This window comes from Apteryx mantelli, unplaced genomic scaffold (genome assembly GCF_036417845.1).
Source record: "Apteryx mantelli isolate bAptMan1 unplaced genomic scaffold, bAptMan1.hap1 HAP1_SCAFFOLD_154, whole genome shotgun sequence".
Classification (NCBI taxonomy): Eukaryota; Metazoa; Chordata; class Aves; order Apterygiformes; family Apterygidae; genus Apteryx; species Apteryx mantelli.
This window is the reverse complement of record NW_027118507.1, coordinates 120,472-140,800: the sequence shown is the minus strand read 5'-3', so window position 1 is coordinate 140,800 and position 20,329 is coordinate 120,472. Positions and strand designations below refer to the sequence as shown.

Here is a 20,329-nt window from a genome sequence, read left to right as displayed (position 1 = left end):
ATTCCCGGATGACTTGGGGTCCCCCGGCCCCGTTCCCAGATGATTTGGGGTCCCCCGGCCCTGTTCCCGGATGATTTGGGTCCCCAGCCCCATTCCTGGATGATTTGGGGTCCCCCAGCCCCGTTCCCAGATGATTTGGGTCCCCAGCCCCATTCCTGGATGATTTGGGGTCCCCCAGCCCCGTTCCCGGATGATTTGGGTCCCCAGCACCATTTTCAGATGATTTGGGGTTCCCCAGCCCCATTCCCAGATGATTTGGGGGCTCCTGGGCTGCTCCTGCCCCCCACATCCCTCCCAGCCCCCTGTGTCCCCCCGTACCGGTGTGGGGGGGCAGCAGCCAGGCGTTGCAGCGCAGCTGGTAGAGCAGCAGGTGGTTGCTGAAGTCACGGGTCTCCGTGCGGCCCCCAATCACCACCATCACGTCGCCCAGCACCGCCGCCGCATGGAAGAAGTGGGGCTGGGGCTGGGGGGCGCGCGGGGCCTCAGCAACGGCTCCTCCGCCCCACGGCGCCCCGCAACGCCCCATGTACGCGCACCACCGCGGCCCCCAATGCCCCATACGCCCCCCCGATGCGCCACGGCTGACCCTCAGCACCCCACAGACACCCCGACGTGCCCCCCATGTCCAAGAGATACCCAGCGCCCCATAGATGACCACCCTAACACCCCTAAATGCCCCACAGGCACCCCCAAAGTCCCATAGACACCCCCAGCACCCCATAGGTGCCCCCCAACATCCCACAGACACACCCTGATGCCCAAGAGATACCTCAGAAGCCCCACAGACGCCCCCAAACCCCACAGGTGCCCCCCAATGCCCCACAGATGTCCCCAACGACCCCATCAACACCACCAATGGCCCCGTAGGTGCGGTGTCTCCAATGGCTCCACAGGTGTCCCCAAATGCCTCCCAGATGCCTCCCAATGTCCCCTAGATGCCCTCAGAGGCCCCACAGACACCCCCAACACCCCATAGGTGCCCCCAAACACCCTACAGATGTCCTCAAAGGCCTCATAGACACCCCCAACACTCCATAGGTGCCTCCAAACACCCTATAGATGCCCCAAAGGCCCCCCAGATGTCCCCAGTACCCCCCATATGCCCTCAAAGGCCCCACAGACACCCCCAATACTCCCTTTGTACCCCTGAACACCCCACAGATGCCCCCAATGGCCCCATAGATGCCCCCAACAGCCCCATAGGTGTCCCCAAATGCCCCCCAGATGCCCCCAACACCCCATGGGTGCCCCTGAACACCTCCTGGACGCCACCAGCAGCCCCATGGAGGCCCCCAATGGCCCCATGGAGGCCCCCAAGGCCCCCTGAGCCCCCCTACCTTGTGGCCCTGGGAGGGGGCGAGCAGGCTCCAGGTGAGGTTGGGGTAATAGAGGCTGTAGAGCTCAGGGGAGGCCGAGACAGTCTCCACATGGAAGCGGTGCCCCCCGAACACATAGATGGCGTCCGTGTCCTCATGGTACACGGCCGAGTGGCCGTAGAGACCTGCGGGGCCGGGTGAGATGGGGGCTGAGCCCGGCCTGGGGGGTCCTGGGGGTCCCAGCCCTATAACCTGGGGGGGTTCCTGGCTTTGTAACCCTCAAAATGGGGGACCTGGGGGTCCCAGCCCCATTACCTGGGGGGTCCTGGCTTGTTATCCCTCACCATGGGAGTCTGGGGGGGCTCCTGGCTCAAATACTTGGGGTCCCAGCTTGGAATACCTCAACGTGGGGGTCTTCAGGGCCCCAGCCCCGTTACCCGGGGGGGGTGCTGGCTTTGTACCCCTCAACATGGGGGTTTTGGGGGTCCCAACACCATTACTTGGGGTCCCAGCTTGGTACCCTCAGTGTGGGGGTCTTGGGGGTCCCAGCTTGGTACCCCTCAACATGGGGGTCTTGGGGGTCCCACTGCTATTTCCTGGGGGTCCCAGCTTGTTACCACCCTGCCGTCAGGGCTGGGGGGGGCCGCGTTACCTGTCGGGGGGGTCCCGGCCTGCTGCCCAGCCTCCCAGGTCTCTGAGTCGACCCGGTATTCGAGCAGCTTCTTGTTGAAGCCGTTTTCAGGTGAGTAACCGCCAATGAGGAGCAGCGAGGTCCCGCGGCGGGAGGTCAGCGTGTGGCCGGCCACCGCAGGCAGCAGCGGGTCCTGGCAGCGTAGGGGGGGGACAGAGAGACCCCGTCAGCGCCTGGGGCAAGCGGAGGGGGCCGCACGGGGGTCTCGGGGGGCCCCTACCTGCTCCTGCCGCCACTGCAGCGTGGTGAGGTTGAGCACCCAGGCGTCGCTGGCCACGCCGCCGGCCGTCAGCCCCCCCAGCACCACCATGGCCTTGCGGGAGGGCAGGTAAGCGGCGGCGTGGAAGTAGCGGGGCGTGGGGCCGGGGCCCCCGTCCTCCGTCCCTGCCAGCATCTGGGTCCAGCGCCGCTCCGGGATCGAGTACCTGCGGGCAGAGGTAAGGGTACATCCCATGGGCATGTAGGCAGAGTTAAGGGTATATCCAGTGGGTACGTGGGCAGAGTTAAGGGTATTTCTAGTGGGGATGTGGGCAGAGTTAAGGGTATATTCTGGGGGCACGTGGGCAGAGTTAAGGGCATTTCTACTGCGCGCATGGGCAGAGGTAAGGGTACATGCGGTGGCCATGTGAGCAGAGTTAAGGGCATTTCTGCTGGGCACATGGGCAGAATTAAGGCTATTTCTACTGAGCACGTGGGCAGAGGTAAGGGTATATGTGGTGGCCATGTGGGCAGAGTTAGGGGTATATGCAGTGGGGACGTGGATAGAGTTAAGGGTATTTCCAGTGGGCATGTGGGCAGAGTTAAGGGTTTATCCCGTGGCCATATGGGCACAGTTAAGGGTACATGTGGTGGCCACATGGGCAGAGTTACGGGTATTTCTGCTGAGCATGTGGGCAGAGTTAAGGGTACATCCCATGGGCATGCGGGCAGGGTTAAGGGTATATGCAGTGGGGACACGGGCAGTTAAGGGTATTTCCAGTGGGCACATGGGCAGAGTTAAGGGTTTATCCTGTGGGCATGTGGGCAGAGTTAAGGGTATTTCCAGGGGGAACATGGGCAGAGTTAAGGGTATTTCTAGCGCAGGGGCAGAGCCTGCTCACCGGTAGACGTTACCCAGCAGCCCCTGGCGCAGCGACAAGCCCCCGAACATCCAGAGTGTGGCGTCGGGCCCCTCCACCATGGTGTGGCCCAGGCGGTGCAGGAAGCGGCTGGCCGTGTCCTGCGAGGGGACAGCACGGCGTCAGCCCCGGGCCGGGGAGAGTCGCTGAGCCGCAGGGCGCCCCGGCCCTGGCTGGGAGGAAGGGGGGGCGCGGGGGTCCCCGAGGACTGGGGGGGGGCGGGGGGCGGCCAGGGGACCACTCACGGCCGTGAGCTGGCTGTCAACGAGGGTCTCCCAGACGATGCTGCCGGGGCCCAGTGGGATGGAGCAGTTGACCCCAGCGAAGCCCTTGCTGCACACGCAGAGGCCCAGGCTCTGGGGGGGGTGGGGGGGGACAGGGAGGGACAGGGGGTGAGATGGAGCACCTGCCCCATGCTGCCCCCCCTGCCCCATGCCAGGCCTGAACCCATGTCCTCCCCCCGCAGCAACCCTGCACTCCATGCGCCCATCCTGCACCCCCGTCTCCACCCCCTGCACCCTGCATCACCCCCCCCGCAGCAATCCTGCGTCCTATTTGCACCCATCCTGCGCCTGTGTCCGCCCCCATCCTTCCCCTACACCAATCCCGCACCTCTTTGCACCATATCCTGCACCACTTTGCACCGATCCCTCACCCCTTTGCCCCAATCTTGCACCTTTGCACCCCCATGCATCAATCCTGCACCCCCATATCCCAATCCTGCACCCCTTTGCCCCAATCCCGCACCCCCACATGCCCCCATGCACCGCCCCCAGCATTGGCATCTCACCGTGTTGCAGTGGCCCTGCCCGGCATGGGCGCTGCAGTCGCCGGGGCAGAGGCGCCGGCGGCACTCGGGCCCGGCGTAGCCCCCCCGGCAGGTGCAGCGGCCCCCCCGGCACTCCTGGCCCGGGGGGCAGCCGGCCCCGCAGCTCCGCACCGCCACCGTGGCGTTGAAGCCCGTCGGCTCACTGGTGTTGGCCTCGTAGTAGATCACCAGCACACCTGGGGGGGGGGTGGTGTGAGGCTGGGGCTTACACACGCGTGTGCACACGCATGTGTGTGACCCCCCCACCCCGGGCCCCCCACCTGAGAGGGCCTCCACGGTGAGGGGCTCAGGGCGGCCGTGCCCGCAGAAGGCGCCCAGCAGCGTCCGGTCCGCCTGCACCACACCGCTGTCCAGGAAGGCCGGCACCCCGTCGAAGGCGTAGGCGTAGCTGTGCTGGGGGGGCCGTGGGGCTGCACGGGGGGCGCCAGCACCCCCCCGCAGCCCCCCACCTCCTCCTTGTGCCCTCCAAGGCTCCATCGCCCCCTGCTTTGCCCCTGATTCCCGTTATTTGCCCCCCAGCTCCAAGCCCCCCAGCTCCCCCCTCTTTTCTTGCCCCATCCCCCTTATTTGCCCCCCCAACTCTCCCATCCCCCTTATTTCCCCTCATCTCCAGCCCCTCCATCCCCCTTTTTTGCCCTCATCCCCCTTTTTTGCTATCTCCACCCCCCCCAGCTTCCCACCCTCCTTATTTGCCCCCTTTCCAGCACCCCCATCCCCCCTCATCCCTATTTTTTGTCCCCCATCTCCCCCATATGCCTTATTTGCTGTTTCCAGCACCAACACCTTTTGCCCCCATCCCCGTTATTTGCCCCCATCCCCGTTATTTGCCCCCCATCCCTGTTATTTGCCCTGTTTCCAGCCCTCCCATCCCTGTTATTTGCCCCATCCCCATTCTTTGCTGTTTCCAGCCCCCCCATCCCCGTTATTTGCCCCCCATCCCCGTTATTTGCCATGTTTGCAGTCCCCCCATCCCCATTATTTGCCCCCCGCCCCGGCGCCCGCCGCCAGCCCCCTCACCATGCAGGGGGTGCGCAGGTCGGGCTGCACGGTGAGGCTGATGGTGGGGCAGGGCTGCCCGGGGGGGCACGGCTCCAGGCCGCTGCTGGCCGACAGCACCCACACGCAGTAGGAGAGGCCCCCCAGCGACGCCAGGCCCCCCCCTGCCCGCCGCGAGCCCAGGGCCACTGGCGACGACAGGTTGGCCAGCAGCGAGCGGCCCCCACACTCCCGGTAGCAGGTGCCCCCGTCCCTGCGGAGGGCAGAGAGCGCGCGTGGTGGGGGGGGCAAATAACGGGGGTGGGGGGCTGGCATGCAGGGTGGGGGACCGGCACGTGGGTCAAGGAGCCAGCATGTGGGGTGGGGGGCTGCGTGCAGGTGGGGGGGCTGGCGTGTTCGAGGAGCCGATGCATGGGGTGGGGGGCTGGCACAGGGCCTGGGGGTGCAGTGCATGGGTTGGGGGGCCAGCACGCAGGTCAGGGGGCCAGCAAGTGGGTTGGGGGCTTGGTGCATGGGTCGGGGGGCCAGCACGTGGGTTGGGGGACCGGTGTATGAGTCAAGGGGCCGGTATGTGGGTCAGGGGAGTGGTGCAGGGGTCGGGGGACCGGTGCAGGGGTCGGGGGGCCAGCATGTGGGCCAGGGGAGTGGTGCAGGGGTTGGGGGGCCAGTGCATGGGTTTGGGGCCCCCCCGTTCCCCCCCGCCCCCCTCTCACCTGGGGTCCCCGTAGTAGCCGGGGGCGCAGCGCTCGCAGTGGGGTCCCTCGGTGGGGGGGGCACAGTAGCAGGCACCGGTGGCCCCATGGCAGTAGCCGCGCTGGGGCAGCCCGTGGCCGTGGCAGCGGCACTGGCGGCAGCCGCCAGGCTGCGTGGCGTCACCGAAGCTGCCAGGGCGGCAGAGCTCGCAGCGCTCCCCGTGCGTCCAGTCTGTGGTGGCAGCAGCACCCGTGTTGGCACCCGCGCGCAGGGGTGCAGCCAGGGGCGTGGGCGCGCAGTCAGGGACATGTGTGTGCACGGTTGGGGACACGTGTACGGTGGGCACACGCGTGTGTGCAGTCAGGGACGTGTGCACAGTCGGGGACTCACTCTGGCAGTGGTCACAGACGCCGGGTCCTGCCGTCTCGCAGCTGCTGTGGAAGTTGCAGCCGCAGTCCACGGAGCAAAGGGCAGCGCCGTCCCCGTCCCCATCCCCATCCGTGTCTGTGTCCCCGTCCCTGTCGGCGGTGGCGTTGGCTGGCCCCGAGGTCCAGCCCAGGTGGCATACGCAGGTGTAGTTGGGGGCCCCGCTGCAGTAGCCATGGCCGCAGTCCTCGTAGCACCTGCGGGGATGCGCGGGGATGCCCCGAGTTGCCTCCCCACCACCACCACCAACGGCGCTGCCGAGGGCACCGTCCCCACATCCCCTCATGTCCCCATCGCATACAATTGCAGGAAACCGTCCCCGTGTCCCCATCACATGCAATTGCAGGACACGGTCCTTGCATCCCCTCATGTCCCCATCATACGCAACTGCAGGGCACCATCCCCATGTCCCCTTGCATCCCCATCACATGCAATTGCAGGGCACCGTCCCCTTGTGTCCCCAACGCTCGCGACTGCAGGGCACCATCCCCTTGTGTCCCCACCACAGGCAATTGCAGGACACCGTCCTCATGTCCCCATCGCACGCAACTGCAGTGCACAGTCCCCGTGTCCCCATCGCATGCAACTGTCATGCACTGGCCCTGTGTCCCCTCGCATCCCCCCATGTCCCCATTGCATGTTTCTGTTGTGTACAGTCCCTGTACCCCCCCACACGGCCACCGCGTTGCAGCACACGGTCCCCACATCCCTGCGTGTCCCCTGCATCCCTGTCCCATGCCCCGCTCACGTGCGGTTGCAGTGGGTGGTGCCGTCACCGGCGTAGCCCCGGCGGCAGCGGCACTCGAAGGCCTGCGGCGTGTTGTGGCAGGCGGCGAAGGGGTGGCAGGCGGCCATGCCCAGGCGGCACTCGTCCACGTCGGGGCACTGCGCATAGGCCCACAGCGCCGGCGGCCCCCCGGGCGCTTCCCCCAGCGCCGCCGAGCAGTTGGGGTAGCCACTCAGCCCCGAGAAGTCCCCTTCCAGGCACCTGCAGGGCGGGCATGAGCTGCCGTGGGGCGCGACCCACCACGGGTGCAACCCGCTGGGGGGCACGATGCACCATGGGGCACAAGCCACTGCGGGTGCGATCTGCCGCGGGTGCAATAGGCCGTGGGTGCGATCCGCCATGGGACACGAGCCACCACAGGTGCAATCCACCACGGGTGCAATCTGCCATGGGGCACGATGCACCATGGGGCACGAGCCACCACGGGTGCGATGCGCCGCGATGCACAATGCGCCGTGGGGCACAGCACCGTGGGGCGGCCCCAGCCCCGGCCGCTCACCTGCCCAGTGTGGGGTTGTCAGCGTTGCCGCACCAGCCGCACTCAAAGTTCTGCAGACACTCACGGCACGTGTTGAAGCGGGAGCAGTCCAGGCACTGGGGCACCGAGTGGACGCTGCGGGGTGCCGCCACGTCACCCCCCGCCCCGAGGACCCAGGCCTCCAGGGCCTCGCTGGCCTCGGGGCCGCCCCAGACCTCCTTGTCCCCCCCCACCGTGTCTCCAGGGTGTCTCCATGCCCCCCGACCCCCTGGGATGTCCCCTGGACCTCCAGAACATCCTCCTGTATCCCCAGGACATCCCCTAGTCCCCAGGATGTCCCCTAAACCACCAGGACGTGTCCCCAGGATGTCCCCTGACCCCAAGATGTCCCTGTGATTCCCCAGGATCCTCTGGGATGTTCTCTGACCCCATGGATGTCCCTGTGCCCCCCCCAAGATGTCCCCTGGACCCTCAGAAGGTCTCCCGACCCCAAGAACACCCCTGTGCCCCCTAGGACCCTCCATGATGTCCCCCATGCCCCCAGGATGTCCCCAGACCCCAAGGATGTCCCTGAGGCCCTCAGGACCCTCCAGGATGTCTCCTGACCCCACGGATGCCCCGGTGCCCCCAGGACCCTCCAGGGCGTTTCCTGACCCCACAGATGCCCCAGTGCCCCCTGGCTCACCTATCATACCAGCCCCGGCAGTCCCCGTATGGGTACTTGGCCAGGTAGGCGGCGAAGAAGAAGCAGCTGCGGGTCGACTGGCACCAGGCGCACTGGCTCGAGTTGGAGAGGCACTCGGAGCAGGAGCGGCGCCTGCGGGCGGCGTCAGACCCCAGCCGGCCCCACGGCCGCCCCACGGCCCCCAGACAGCCCCCCGGCCACCCCACGAGCCCTGTGCAGCCCCTGCGGTCGCCCCAGGGCCACCTCGCATCCCCCAGCCGGCCCCCGTGGCTGCCCCACAACCACCCCACAGCCGCCCCACAGCCCCCGGCTGCCCCCCCGCCCCGGCACTCACTGATTGCAAAGGCTGGGGCAGTGGTGGGGGGTGCGGATGGCCCCCGGCTGCCGGCCCCGGCGGCTGCACACGAAGTCCCCCTTCTTGCTGGTGTTCACCTGCCACTCGCAAAAGGGGTCCTGGGGGGCCGCAGGGGGCATGGTGGGGGCCGTGGGGCCACATCCTGCCCACCCGGCCCTGCCGCCCCACGGCCTCCCCCCCTCTCCTGGGGGCGTCACTCGCTCCCAGCCCCTGGACCCCTCTCCGGACCCCAAACCCCGCTCCCAGCTCCTCTTCCAGCCCCAAATCCCATCCATGGTCCCCAAATCCCCTCTGCAGACCCCAAGCTCCCTCCCTGCCTCCCCAGCAGACCCCAGGCCCCCTCTCCTGACCCCAAACCCCCTCCCAGCCCCTCTGCAGACCCCAAATCTCCTTTCCTGATCCCAAACCTCCTTCCAGCCCCCCTCTGCAGACCCCAAATCTCCTCCCAGCCCCTCTGTAGACCCCAACCCCCCCTCTGCAGATCCCCAGCCTCCCTCTGCAGACCCCAAATCCTCTCCCAGCCCCTCTGCGGACCCCAAATCTCCCTCTGCAGACCCCCAGCCCCCTCGCAGCCCCCCAGCCCCCTGGGCCTCACGGCGGCACAGGCCTGGCAGTCGCGGTAGTCATCACAGAGGATGCAGTTGGCAGGCGAGAGCACGAGGCGGTGGGTGCCGGCAGCGCAGGACCCCGGGCGCCCCGGCGGCTGCAGGCGCCCGTGGCAGGAGGCGCTGGGCGGGCACCAGCCGCAGCCCTGGTCGGCCAGGCAGGCCAGGCACGAGGGGTACGAGGGGCAGCGGCCTGGTGACGACCGGAACGGCTCCAGGAAGAAGAAGGAGATCTCCTGTGGGGGGAGCACAGGGCGTTGGGGGGGCAGGCGCTGCCCCGCACCCCGAAAACGCACCCCGAAGCCTGGCCTTGCACCCCAAATCTGTGCCCTGAGCAGACTACCCCCACCCAAAAACGCACCCCAAAGCAGGCAAAGGCAGCCCCGGACCTGCACCCTAGGGAGACTATCCTGGACCCTGAAAATGCACCCCAAAGAGACCCCCTGCCCCAAGCTCGCACCCCACAGAGATCCCTGCCCCAATCCTGCACCCCAAAGAGATCCCGTACCCCAACCCTGTACCCCATAGAGACCCCCTGCCCCAATCCTGCACCCCATAGAGACCCCCGCCCCAATCCTGCACCCCACAGAGACCCCCCTGCCCCAACTCTGCACCCCACAGAGACCCCCTACCCCAACCCCACACCCCTGGAGACTCCCTGCCCCAACCCCGCACCCGTGGAGACCCCCTGCCCCAACCCTGCACCCCATTGAGCCCCCTGCCCTGACCCTGCACCCTACAGAGACCTCTGCCCCAATCCTGCACCCCTAGAGCCCCCCTGCCCTGACCCCGCACCCCACAGAGAGCCCCCCTGCCCCAGCCCTGCACCCCATAGAGACTCTGTACCCCAACTCTGCACCCCACCGAGCCCCCTGGCCCAAGTGGGCTCGCGCGGAGCCCCGCGGCGGCGGGCCCCACTCACGCTGCCCCCCGGCACGCCGGTGCGGTCCCAGACGAGGGTGAGCTCGCTGCTCTGCCCACTGCCCGAGCTGTTGAAGTGCCCCTCCACCTGCACCGCGTACTTGTTGCCCCGCTCGGGGGCCGCGAAGAGCCGCTCGGGGCGCGGGCGCTGCAGGGGCCGCGTCTCCCGCTCCTGCTGCACGGCCCAGCGCCCCACCTCCTCCTGTGCGCAGCTGTCAGGGCACCCCAAAACCCCTGGGGACCCCCCAAACCCCACCGAGACTCCCCCGCACAGCCCAGCGCCCCACCTCCTCCTGCGCACAGGGGTCAGGGAGCCCCAAAACCCCTGGGGGCCCCCAAACCCCACCAAGACTCCCTCCAAATCCCCTGGGGACCCCTCAAACACCCCTGGAACCCCCCGGCATGGCCCAGCACCCCATCTCCTCCTGTGCACATCTGTCAGGGTGCCCCAAACCCCCTGGGGACCCCCCAAACCCCGCTGGGACCCCCACGCAGCCCAGCGCCCCACCTCCTCCTGTGCGCAGCCATCAGGGTGCCCCAAACCTCCTGGAGGCCCCCCAAATCCCCTGGGGACCCCCCAAACCCCACCAAGACCCTGGGTATGTCCCAGCACCCCACCTCCTCCTGCACACAGGATTTAGGGGACCCCAAAACTCCCTGGGAACCGCCCAAACCCCAACAAGACCCCTGGCATGACCCAGCACCCCACCTCCTCCTGCTCACAGGGGTCAGGGGACCCCAAAACCCCCTGAGGACCCTCCCAAAACCCCCTGGGGACCCCCCAACCCCCCCAGGACCCCCTCCAAACCCCCCGGGGACCCCCGCAGCCCCGTACCAGCTCGGGGGAGTTGGGGTGGCGGCCGAGGCGGGCGACGACGTAGAGGCGCTGGATGCGGGCCCAGACGCTGGGGCCGGGGCCGGGGGCTGGGGGGGGCCCCAGCAGCGGGTAGATGAAGCCGCGGTAGACGAGGGAGACGTCGGTCTCCGCGCTGGGGCTCAGCGTGATGGTGGTGCTGCGCACGATGGACACCTGTGCCAGCGTGGGCACAGCTACTGTGGGCGCCTGCTCCACGGCACCCGCCCCACGGCGCTGCGAGCTGCCCCCCCCCCCCCCACAGCCTGCGGTGCCCTAGGACCCCCCCACGCTGCAATCTCCCCCCACGGCGCCCTGGGACCCCCCCACGCTGCAATATCCCCCCATGGTGCTCTGGGTCCATGCTGCAACCTCCACGCTGCAACCTCCACTCTGCAACCTCCCCCCAGCTGCCTGGGGCCCCCCCCACGCTGCCTGGGGCCCCCCCCCACGCTGCAGTCTCCCCCTGTGACACCCTGAGACCCCCCCCATGCTGCAATCTTCCCCAACGCTGCCCTAGGACCCCCGACACTGCAACCTCCCCCCAGGTGCCTAGGGCCCTCCCATGGCACCCAGGGGCCCCCAGAGCCCCCCCCTCCACAGCGCCCCCCCGCTGGCGCCCACCTTGTCGGGCTGGGAGTCGTTGCGGGGCTGCTGGTAGGTGACGAGGTGGAGGCCGGGCAGGAAGTTGGCGGTGCGGCAGTGCTCCAGCGCGGTGAGGAAGACGGGCCGTGGCCCCCACCACCCGTAGGTGCCCGAGATCTGCCCCACGCGGCAACGGCTCTGTTCTGGGGGGGGCAGCGGGGGGGGTGGTGAGTGGCTCCCCCCCCAGTATGTCCCCCCCCGGCAGCGCCCCATCCCTGCACTCACCGGCCACGGGCATGCAGGTGTCGTTCTGCACGCACCAGCCGAAGGGGCCGGGGGCGCGGGGGGGGCCCGGCGCCACTCCCCCCCCGAAGGCCAGGCACGACTCGCAGTCCACCAGGAGACGGGCCAGGCCCAGGCAGCCGCTGCTGGGGCACTGGGGGTGGGGGGGACAGCGGGTCAGCGGGGCCCCTGCAGCCCCCCAACCCCGGCCCCGGACCTCTCCGAGAGCCCAGGCGTCCAGGCCCCCCCATGAGGAACCCAGGCATCCAAGTCCCCCCAGGGGAACCCAGGTATCCTGGCCCCCCATCCTGCCCCCCAATGGGGAACCCAGGCGTCCGGGCCCCCCCATGGGGAACCCAGGCCTCCTGTCCCTCCTGGGGGACCCTGGCATCCGGGCCCCTGGTGCCCAGGGTCCCCCCCATATTGTCATCTCCCCCCACGCTGCAATCTCCCCTCAGGGGGCCCTGGGACCCCCCCCCACGCTGCAATCTCCCCCCCATGCTGCCCGGGGTCCCCCCCCACATTGCTGTCTCCCCCCAGACTGCCGGCCCCGCGGCCCCCCCAGCGGCGGGGCGCTCACGTTGCTGTGGGGCGCGGGGCTCTGGCAGCCCCCCAGGCACCAGGCGCACTGCGGGTCCTTGGTGCAGGTGCCCTTCTCGGTGTAGAGCGAGCAGTAGTCGAGGTGGTACTGGGGGGGGAACAGCAAGGACGGAGACCCCCGGCTCCGCGGGGGGCCGGGGACCCCACGGCATGGGGCAGGTGGATCGAGGGGCCCCCAGGACCCCATAGCGTAGGGGGGCAGGGGACCGGGGAACCCCATGGCGAAGGGCAGAAGGGACTGGGGGCTCCGGAGACCCCATGGATGGGGTGCTGGGGGTCCTCGAGGTGGGCTGTGGGGTCTGGGGACCCCAAAGATGGGAGCAGGGACCCCCAGGTGGACTGGGGACCCTATGGACCCCATGAATGGGAGGTGGGGGTTCTTGGGGTGGTCTGGGGACCCTGGGGACCCCATGGATATGAGCAGGGACCCCCAGGTGGGCTGAGGACCTCATGGACAGGAGCTGGGACCCCTGGGTGGGTTGGGAACTCCATGGATGGGAGCTGGGACCCCATGGATGAGACCAGGATCCTCATGGATGGGAGCAGGGACCCCCAGGTGGGCTGGAGACCCCACGGATGGGATCAGAGTCCCCATAGATGGGAGCAGGGACCCCATGGATGGGATCAGGAATCCCTGGGTGGGCTGGAGACCCCACGGATGGGAGCAGGGACCCAATAGATGGCAGCTGGGACACCCAGGTAGACTGGGAACCCCACAGATGGGATCAGGGACCCCCGGGCAGGCTGGGGACCCCGGGGGGGGGCAGCAGCGGGGCCGGGGCAGGCCGGGGGGACACTCACGTTCTGGGCCGGCACCTGGAAGACGAAGGCCGGCACCTTGTAGGCGAGGAGGTCGGCGCGGGGGGCCCCGCTGAAGCCGCCGGCCACCAGCAGCACGCTGCCCCGCAGCACTGCCGCCACGTGGGCGTAGCGGCCCTGCCCCGGGGACCCCCGGGACCCCCGCTCTGGGGGTGCACGTCAGTGCCGCGGCCCCCCGCTCTCAGGGGGCCGCGCCAGACCTGCCGTGGGTCTGATGCACCTGCCGAGGACCCCCGGGTAGGGCCCTGGTCCCCTGCTCTGGCCCCCCAGCCGCCAACCCTCCTGGCCGTGCCCCCCACCGTGGGGCAGCCCCATGCCCCCTCCCCCTCACCGTGGGGCAGCCCGTGGGCCAGCTCGGCACTGGGCACCCACTGGTGGCAGCCAAGGTGGTAGAAGAAGATCTCGTCCTCGTAGCACTTCTCCTCGTGGTAGTGGATGTGCACGTTCCCCCCTGCGGGACCGAGCTGAGGGTCAGCCCCCCCCCACCTCGCCGTGGGACAGGGGGGCCCCCATTCACCTTGCACCACCGGGATGGCGCAGGGGGTCCCAGGGGTCTCGAGGGTTCCCAGACTTGACCATGAAGCCCCTGTGGTGGGGAGCAGCAGGTCCCTGGGAGTCTCTGGGGTGCCAGGGGGTCCCTAGGGGGTCTCTGGGGGTTCCTATGGGTCTCCACTCACCGTAGACCACCACACAGCCCCATTGGTGGGGGGCAGCAGGTCCCTGGGGGTCTCTGGGGTGGTTGGGGGTCCCCAGGGTAATTGGGGGCCCCCAGAAGTCCCCAGTCACCGCAGACGACCATGTAGTCCCCGATGACAGAGGGCAGCAGTTCCCTGGGGATCTCCGGGGTGGTGGTGGGTCCCCAGGGTGGTTGGGGGCCCCCGGGGGGTCCCTGTGGGTCCCCGCTCACCATAGACCACCATGTAATCCCCGATGACGGTGGCGCTGTGGAAGGCGCGCTCCCGGGGGCCCCGTGCGGCATCCCGGGCCCGCAGCGTGGTCCAGTGGCGCAGGTCCACGTGGAAGAGGTCGGTGGTGTTCACCCGCATGCTGAACCTGAGGCGAGGGGAGACGGCAGGCGCTGGGTGAGGGCAGGGGATGCGCTAGATGGGGGGACGGGACGTGGGGATGTGCTGGACACGGGGGTGCAGGGAGGGGATGGGGACGGGATGGGACACGGCAATGGGGATGGGACACGGAGATGGGACACGGGGACGGGATGTGGAGCAGGGACACCCCAGACATGGGGATGGGGCTGTATGTGGGACAGGGACATCCCCCTGGGGCACCCCACCACACACAGGGTCCTCCCATGGCCACAGACCCTCCCAGGGTCCCCATGGGGCCACCCCATGGCCACAACCCCCCTCCAGGGTCTCCACAACCTCCCAAGGGTCCCTTGGGGCCACCCCATGGTCCCCATGGTCCCCTAGTGTCCCCATGGGGTCAACCCATGGCCACAGACCTCCCCAAGGTTTCCACAACCTCCCGAGGATCCCTTGGGGCCACCCCATGACCACAGACCCCCCAGGGTCCCCAAGTGTCCCCATGGGGCCACCCCATGGCCAAAGATCCCCCCAAGGTCCCCACAGCCCCCCCAGGTCCCTTGGGTCTCCCCCCAAGCCCCATACCGCGCCGTGGAGGGCCGGTGCCCCCCGTAGACCACGAGGGTGCGGGATGGGGCGTGAAAGACCATGGAGTGGCCGGCGGCCGTGGGGGGCTTCCCCCCCCAGGGCACCACCATCTCCCACTGCCACGTCTCCAGGTCGAAGCGGAAGAGCTGCGAGGAGAAGACGTCCTCCGCCGTGCGGCCTGCAGGCAGAGGGGCTCAGCGGGAGGGACCCCAGTGTCTGGGACCCCCATAGCCGGGCACCTGCCTCCCACCAGGGCCAGTAGGACCCAGGCGTCTGGGATCCCCATAGCCAGGCACTCACCCACCCCATAGGCCCCCTTGGCCAGGAGGGACCCAGGCATCTGGGACCCCCCATAGCCAGGCACCCGCCCACCCTATGGACCCCCATGGCCAGGAGGGGGCCTGGCATCCGGGACCCCCTGTAGCCAGGAGCCCATCCACCCCATAGACCCCTGGGGCCAGGAGGGACCCAGGTGTCCAGGACCCCCATAGCCAAGAGCCCGCCCACCCCATGGACCCCCTTGGCCGGGAGGGGCCCCAGCATCCGGGACCCCCATAGCCAGGCACTCGCCCACCCCATAGACCCCCATAGCCGGGAGGGGCCCCGGCGTCCGGCCCCGCCACCCACCTCCGAAGACGTAGAGCCAGTCGTCGACGACGGCGGCAGCGTGGGCGGCCAGCCCGGGGGGCCGGGCCCCGGCGCCGGTGCCGTTGGGGGGCTGCAGCTCCTGCCAGTGCCCCAGGCGGGGGGCGAAGAGCCAGACGTCGCGGGCCAGCGCCCCGTCGGCCAGCTCGCCACCGCTGAGCACCAGGGCGTCGCGCCAGCGCACGGCCACGTGCGAGTGCCGCGGCGCCTGCGGGGAGGCGTCAGTGCCGCTGCGGGGGCTGGGGGGGCCTGCGAAGCAGCAGTGGGGAAAGGGGAGGGGGGGGATCCCTGGCCTGGGCGGCTACACGGGGCGCGGGAATTTCCAGGGAATGCCTTGAGAAAAAAGCACTGTCGCAAAGGAAAAAGCATCTTTGCAGGACAGAGGCTTAATGCGGGGCGTGGAGGAACCGCGGGGAACGGAAGCATTTCTGCGGGGAGAGTATTCCCGCAGCAAAAGGTGTTTCCAGGGGTGTTTCTGGGGAGAGAGAGACTTGCAATGCAAATGGTATACCCGGGGGTGTCGTTGCAGGAAAAGGGGCTGTTTCCAGGGGGTATTTGGGACAAAGAGGAATAATTGCAGGAAAAAGGGTATTTGTGGGGCTGTAATTGCAGGGAAAGGAGATGTTTTCAGGGGATATTTGGGAGAAAGAGGAACAATTGCAGGGAAAGGGGTAGTCGTGGGGGCATAATCATAGGCAAAGGGGCTGTTTCCAGGGGGCAGTGGGAAAGAAGGGAGCAGTTGCAGGACAAGGGGGTGTTTCTGGGGGTAACCGCAGGGAAAGCGATTCCTAGGGGAAGGGAAACCTTCCTGAAGATGCACCAGGGAAGACAGGCAGCAAGGGCAGGAGAAGCCTCTTTCTGGGGGGGCTTGTTTGGGGGGGGCCCCCAGGGGTCCCGGCCACACGTACGCACCGGCGCGGGGCTCAGCTCCAGCCGGGCCCAGAGGTTGGTGGTGAAGTTGTAGATGACGAGGTCGCCCAGCGCCGCGTTGAGATCCAACCCTGGCGGAAGGGGCCATCGGTGCCCCCCCACCCTGGGCCGGGGGGCACCCCCTGCCCCACAGGGAGACCCCAGCCCCCAACCCCTGCCCCCCACAGCTCCCCAGCTCCCCCCAAAGCTCCCCATATCCCCCCCTCCAGCCCCATGTCTCTCCTATGGATCCCCATAACCCCATAGCCCTCCTATGGGCCCCCCCAGCCCCAAATCCCCTCTAGGGCCCCCTCACAGCCCCATGGCCCCCCCCAATTCCTGTCTGCCCCCTACAGACCTCTACGGCTCCACATCCTCCCCCATAGTCCTCTACAGCCCCCCACCCCCTCCCACAGCCATTGGCAGCCCCCCATGGCCCCATATCCCCCTCTATAGCCCTCTCCAACCCCCCACAGACCCATATCCCCCCACATGACCCTCTATAGCCCCTCATGGCCCCATATCCCCCCCATATTACCCTCTATAGCCCCCCATTGCCCCATCCCTCCCCCCAGCCCCCCCCAGCCCCCCAGCCTCCCACAGCCCCACATCCCACCTGCCAGGCCCCACATCCCCCCCTCAGAGCCCCCCGCGGCCCCCACTCACCCCCAAAGACATAGAGGGCGCCGCTGTGGGGCAGGAAGGCGCCAGCGGCGGCGGCGCGGGGGCGGAAGCCGGGGTCACCATCACTGACGTTGTACCAGCGCCCGCCACCCCGGTTCTCGCCCAGCGCCAGGTCGCAGGCCTGGCCCACGAAGCCCGGCTGGCACTCGCAGCGCCCCGAGGCCTGCGGGGACACGGGCTCACGCTGTGGGGCACGGCCGCCCGCACGGGCACCCGCACCGCTGGGGGGTACGGCAGCCCCGGCCCCAGGAGGTTTGAGGGTCCCTCAACCCCATGCATTGTGGGTTTGAGGGGTCCTGGGGGGGTTGGGGACCCCACAGCCCTGTTCCCAGCAGGTTTGGGGTCCCTCAGCCCCATGCATGGTGGGTTTGAGGGTCCCTGGTGGGTTTGGGGGCCCCATAGTCCTTTGCTTGGTGCTTCCACCCCACCCCCAGCAGGTCCGGGTCCCCCCAGCCCCATCCCTGCTGCTCCCACCCCATCCCTGGTGATCAGTGGCCCCCCAGCCCTGTCCCCGGCAGTCCATGGTCCCCCGTCCCCATCCCTGCTGGTCCAGGCCCCCCGTCCCCATCCCCAGTGGTCTGTGGCCCCCCGTCCCCATCCCCAGCGGTCCGTGGCCCCCCGTCCCCAACCCCACCTGGCTGCAAGCGCCGTGGGCCTGGCAGTAGGCGGTGCAGTGGGGCTGGGCGCAGGCGGGGCCCCCCCAGCCAGGTTGGCAGGTGCAGCGGCCCTGGGGGTCGCAGGCCCCCCGCCCCGAGCAGCCCCGGGGGCACAGCGAGACGCTGTAGGTCGCGTTGAAGCCCAGCAGGTTGTAGTTGGCGTCGCTGAAGAGGTGCAGCAGCATCTGGGGCGGGGGGGGGCAGCGGCGTCAGGGCGGGCACCCCACGGCTGCCCCACAGCCATGCTATGGCCTCACCAGCCCCCCCAAGCTGCCCCAAGGCCACCCCGCAGCTCCCTGTGGCCTTGCTGGCACCCTGCAAGTGCCCCACAACCTCACCAGCGCCCTACAGCCACCCCACAGCTGCTCCACAGCCTCGTCCTGCACCCCACAACTGCCCCATGGACTCACCTGCACCCCACAGCTGCCCCCCCACTGCAGCTGCACCCCCAGCTCCCCCTGCACCCCACAACCATCCCCTTGCTGCAGCTGCACCCCCTGCACCCCACAGCCGCCCCCTGGCCACAGCTGCCCCCCCAGTTCCCTCTGCACCCCACAACCACCCCCCCGCTACAGCTGCTCCTCCTGCACCCCACAACCACACCCTGGTTGCAGCTGCAACCCCAGCTCCCTCTGCACCCCACAACTACCCCCCTGCTGCAGCTGCACCACCTGCACCCCACAACCACTGCATGGCCGCAGCTGCCCCCCCCGGCACGCCGCGGCCCCCGCACCTTGCCCGAGGTGGCCTCGAGGGGGGCGGGCAGGGTGCTCCCACTGAGGCTGGCGAGCAGGGGGCTGTGGGGAGAGTCCCCATCGTAGACGAAGAGGTAGTCGTAGGTGCACTCCGTGTCCATGAAGGTGAAGGTGAGGAGCACCCGGTGCCGTGGGCTGGGTGCTGGGGGCCGCTGGACGTCAGGGGGGGCCCCAACCCCCCCCAGCCCCAGCCCTGCGGGGTCCCAGCTGTGCCCCATCCCAGGCCACCGTGACACCTTGCCATCGTCCCCCCCCGACCCACGAGGACCTGGGGATGGTGCAGCCCTGGAGTGACTGGGGAGGGACTGGGGGCAATGCGGGGGGGACTGGGGAGGGCCTTGGGGGGCCCCAGAGGTACTGGGGTGCCCATGGGGTGACTATAGGGGCACATGGGGATCCCAGCATGCCCCAGGGGTGTTGGGGTGTCTCTGGGGGGGCTATAGGGGAACTGGGGGACCCTGGGGGACCCCAAGGGAACTGGGGTGTCTCTGGGGAGCACAGTGGGGATACTGGGAGGATCCTGGGGGAGGCTATAGGGCTGCTGGGGTGTCTCGGGGGGGCTAGAGGGGTGCTGGGGAAAGCCAACGTGCCCCAGGGGTATTGGGGTGACCCTAGGGAGTGCAATAGAGGTACTAGGGGGACCCTGGGGGAGGCTATAGGGTGCTGGGGTGTCTCTAGCAGGGGCTATAGGGGCACGATGGGACCCCGGTGTGCTCCAGGGGTATTGGGGTGTCTCCGGGGGGCCGTGGGAGCCCCCGGGGGTGCCCCGTCCCCGTGTCACCTTCGATGAGCCACTCGCAGTTGCCGTTGACGGAGTAGTTGCCGGGGCCGTCGCTGACGTAGCCGGCAAGGCCGCGCAGCACCCGCCGCTGTCCCTTGCAGTCGCCAGCGCCAGCCCCGCGCACCCCGCTCAGCGCCAGCACCAGCGCCAGCAGTGCCCGGGGGCCCCGGGGCGCCAGGGGGGCCGCCATGGCCGGGGGGCCGGGGGGGCTCAGCGCAGGGGCAGCTCCATGCCCGCCTGTGAGGGCAGCAGGGTGAGTGCTGCGCAGCTGCCAGCCCCACGCGTGCCCCGCGGGGCCCTCCCTGCCAGCCCCATGGAGAGCCCCTGGCCCTTAAGGGCCTGCTAACCCCATAGGGAGCCCCATAAGGACCCCCTGCCCCACAGGGATGTGCTAACCCCATAGGGACTCCCATAGGGAGCCCCTGCCCCATAAGGGCCTCCTAACCCCACAGGGATCCCCATAAGGATTCCCTGCCCCATAGGGATGTGCTAACCACATAGGGACCCTCATAAGGATTCCTTGCCCCATAGGGGCCTACTAACACCATAAGGACCCCATAGCAAATCCCTGCCCCACAGGGGCCTGCTAACCCCATAGGGACCCCCATAAGGACCCCCTGCCCCATAGGGATTTGCTAACCACATAGGGACTCCCACAGGGAGCCCCTGCCCCATAGGGGCCTACTAACCCTATAGGGACCCCATAGGGACCCCCTGCCCCTCAGGGAGCCATAGAGACCTCACACACATCCCATAAGGGCCTTCTGACCACACAGGGACCCCACAAGGACCCCTTGCCCCATAGGTGCCTGCTAACCCCATAAGGGACCCCCACAGGGAGGATAAGATCCTCTGTGGGGGGGCTATAGGGCCCCCCACACCCTCCACACAGATCTCTAGGGTGTCTACAGCATGCAGGGACCTACACAGGGGGCCCATAGGGACCTGCAGGCGCCGCCAGACCCCCCTAGAGACCCCGATACGAGCCCATAGGGGCCCACGGGAGGCCTACAGGGTCCATAGGTGCCTGCCGGGGTCTATAGGGGCTGCTCGGGGCCCGGCAGGGGTCCAGACGGGCTGGGGGGGGCTGGAGGGGGTCCAGGGCCGGCGGGGGGGGGATGCGGGGTCCCGCCGGCCGCTGTAGGGCCCCTATGGATCCCCTATAGATCCCCTGTGGGTCTCCTCCCCCCTCACCCGCTCGCAGCGGCTCCTCAGGGCGGAGGCGGAGT

The 20,329-nt window shown here is 68.8% G+C and overlaps 1 protein-coding gene across 1 annotated transcript in view; it reads right to left on the bottom strand.

Moving 5' to 3' along the window:
• The window catches only part of MEGF8 (multiple EGF like domains 8), a 28,830-nt gene extending 9,540 nt beyond the window's left edge, over window positions 1-19,290 (bottom strand). Inside the window, exons 1-31 of the mRNA XM_067316845.1 lie at window positions 19,101-19,290; window positions 18,298-18,461; window positions 17,543-17,749; window positions 16,891-17,071; window positions 16,228-16,316; window positions 15,298-15,523; window positions 14,668-14,848; window positions 13,947-14,092; window positions 13,371-13,490; window positions 13,022-13,185; window positions 12,201-12,308; window positions 11,624-11,774; window positions 11,378-11,541; window positions 10,736-10,930; window positions 9,902-10,102; window positions 8,970-9,215; window positions 8,354-8,472; window positions 8,020-8,151; window positions 7,356-7,469; window positions 6,818-7,057; window positions 6,034-6,266; window positions 5,664-5,874; window positions 4,972-5,203; window positions 4,215-4,347; window positions 3,916-4,130; window positions 3,371-3,481; window positions 3,108-3,226; window positions 2,228-2,432; window positions 1,969-2,140; window positions 1,338-1,501; window positions 319-463 (exon numbers count right to left, since the gene is read on the bottom strand). Coding sequence (XP_067172946.1) covers window positions 319-463; window positions 1,338-1,501; window positions 1,969-2,140; window positions 2,228-2,432; window positions 3,108-3,226; window positions 3,371-3,481; window positions 3,916-4,130; window positions 4,215-4,347; window positions 4,972-5,203; window positions 5,664-5,874; window positions 6,034-6,266; window positions 6,818-7,057; window positions 7,356-7,469; window positions 8,020-8,151; window positions 8,354-8,472; window positions 8,970-9,215; window positions 9,902-10,102; window positions 10,736-10,930; window positions 11,378-11,541; window positions 11,624-11,774; window positions 12,201-12,308; window positions 13,022-13,185; window positions 13,371-13,490; window positions 13,947-14,092; window positions 14,668-14,848; window positions 15,298-15,523; window positions 16,228-16,316; window positions 16,891-17,071; window positions 17,543-17,749; window positions 18,298-18,461; window positions 19,101-19,290 — 5,278 coding nt within the window. The remainder of the gene's footprint in view (window positions 1-318; window positions 464-1,337; window positions 1,502-1,968; window positions 2,141-2,227; window positions 2,433-3,107; window positions 3,227-3,370; window positions 3,482-3,915; window positions 4,131-4,214; window positions 4,348-4,971; window positions 5,204-5,663; window positions 5,875-6,033; window positions 6,267-6,817; window positions 7,058-7,355; window positions 7,470-8,019; window positions 8,152-8,353; window positions 8,473-8,969; window positions 9,216-9,901; window positions 10,103-10,735; window positions 10,931-11,377; window positions 11,542-11,623; window positions 11,775-12,200; window positions 12,309-13,021; window positions 13,186-13,370; window positions 13,491-13,946; window positions 14,093-14,667; window positions 14,849-15,297; window positions 15,524-16,227; window positions 16,317-16,890; window positions 17,072-17,542; window positions 17,750-18,297; window positions 18,462-19,100) is intronic.
• Between the last annotated feature and the right edge of the window lie 1,039 nt (window positions 19,291-20,329).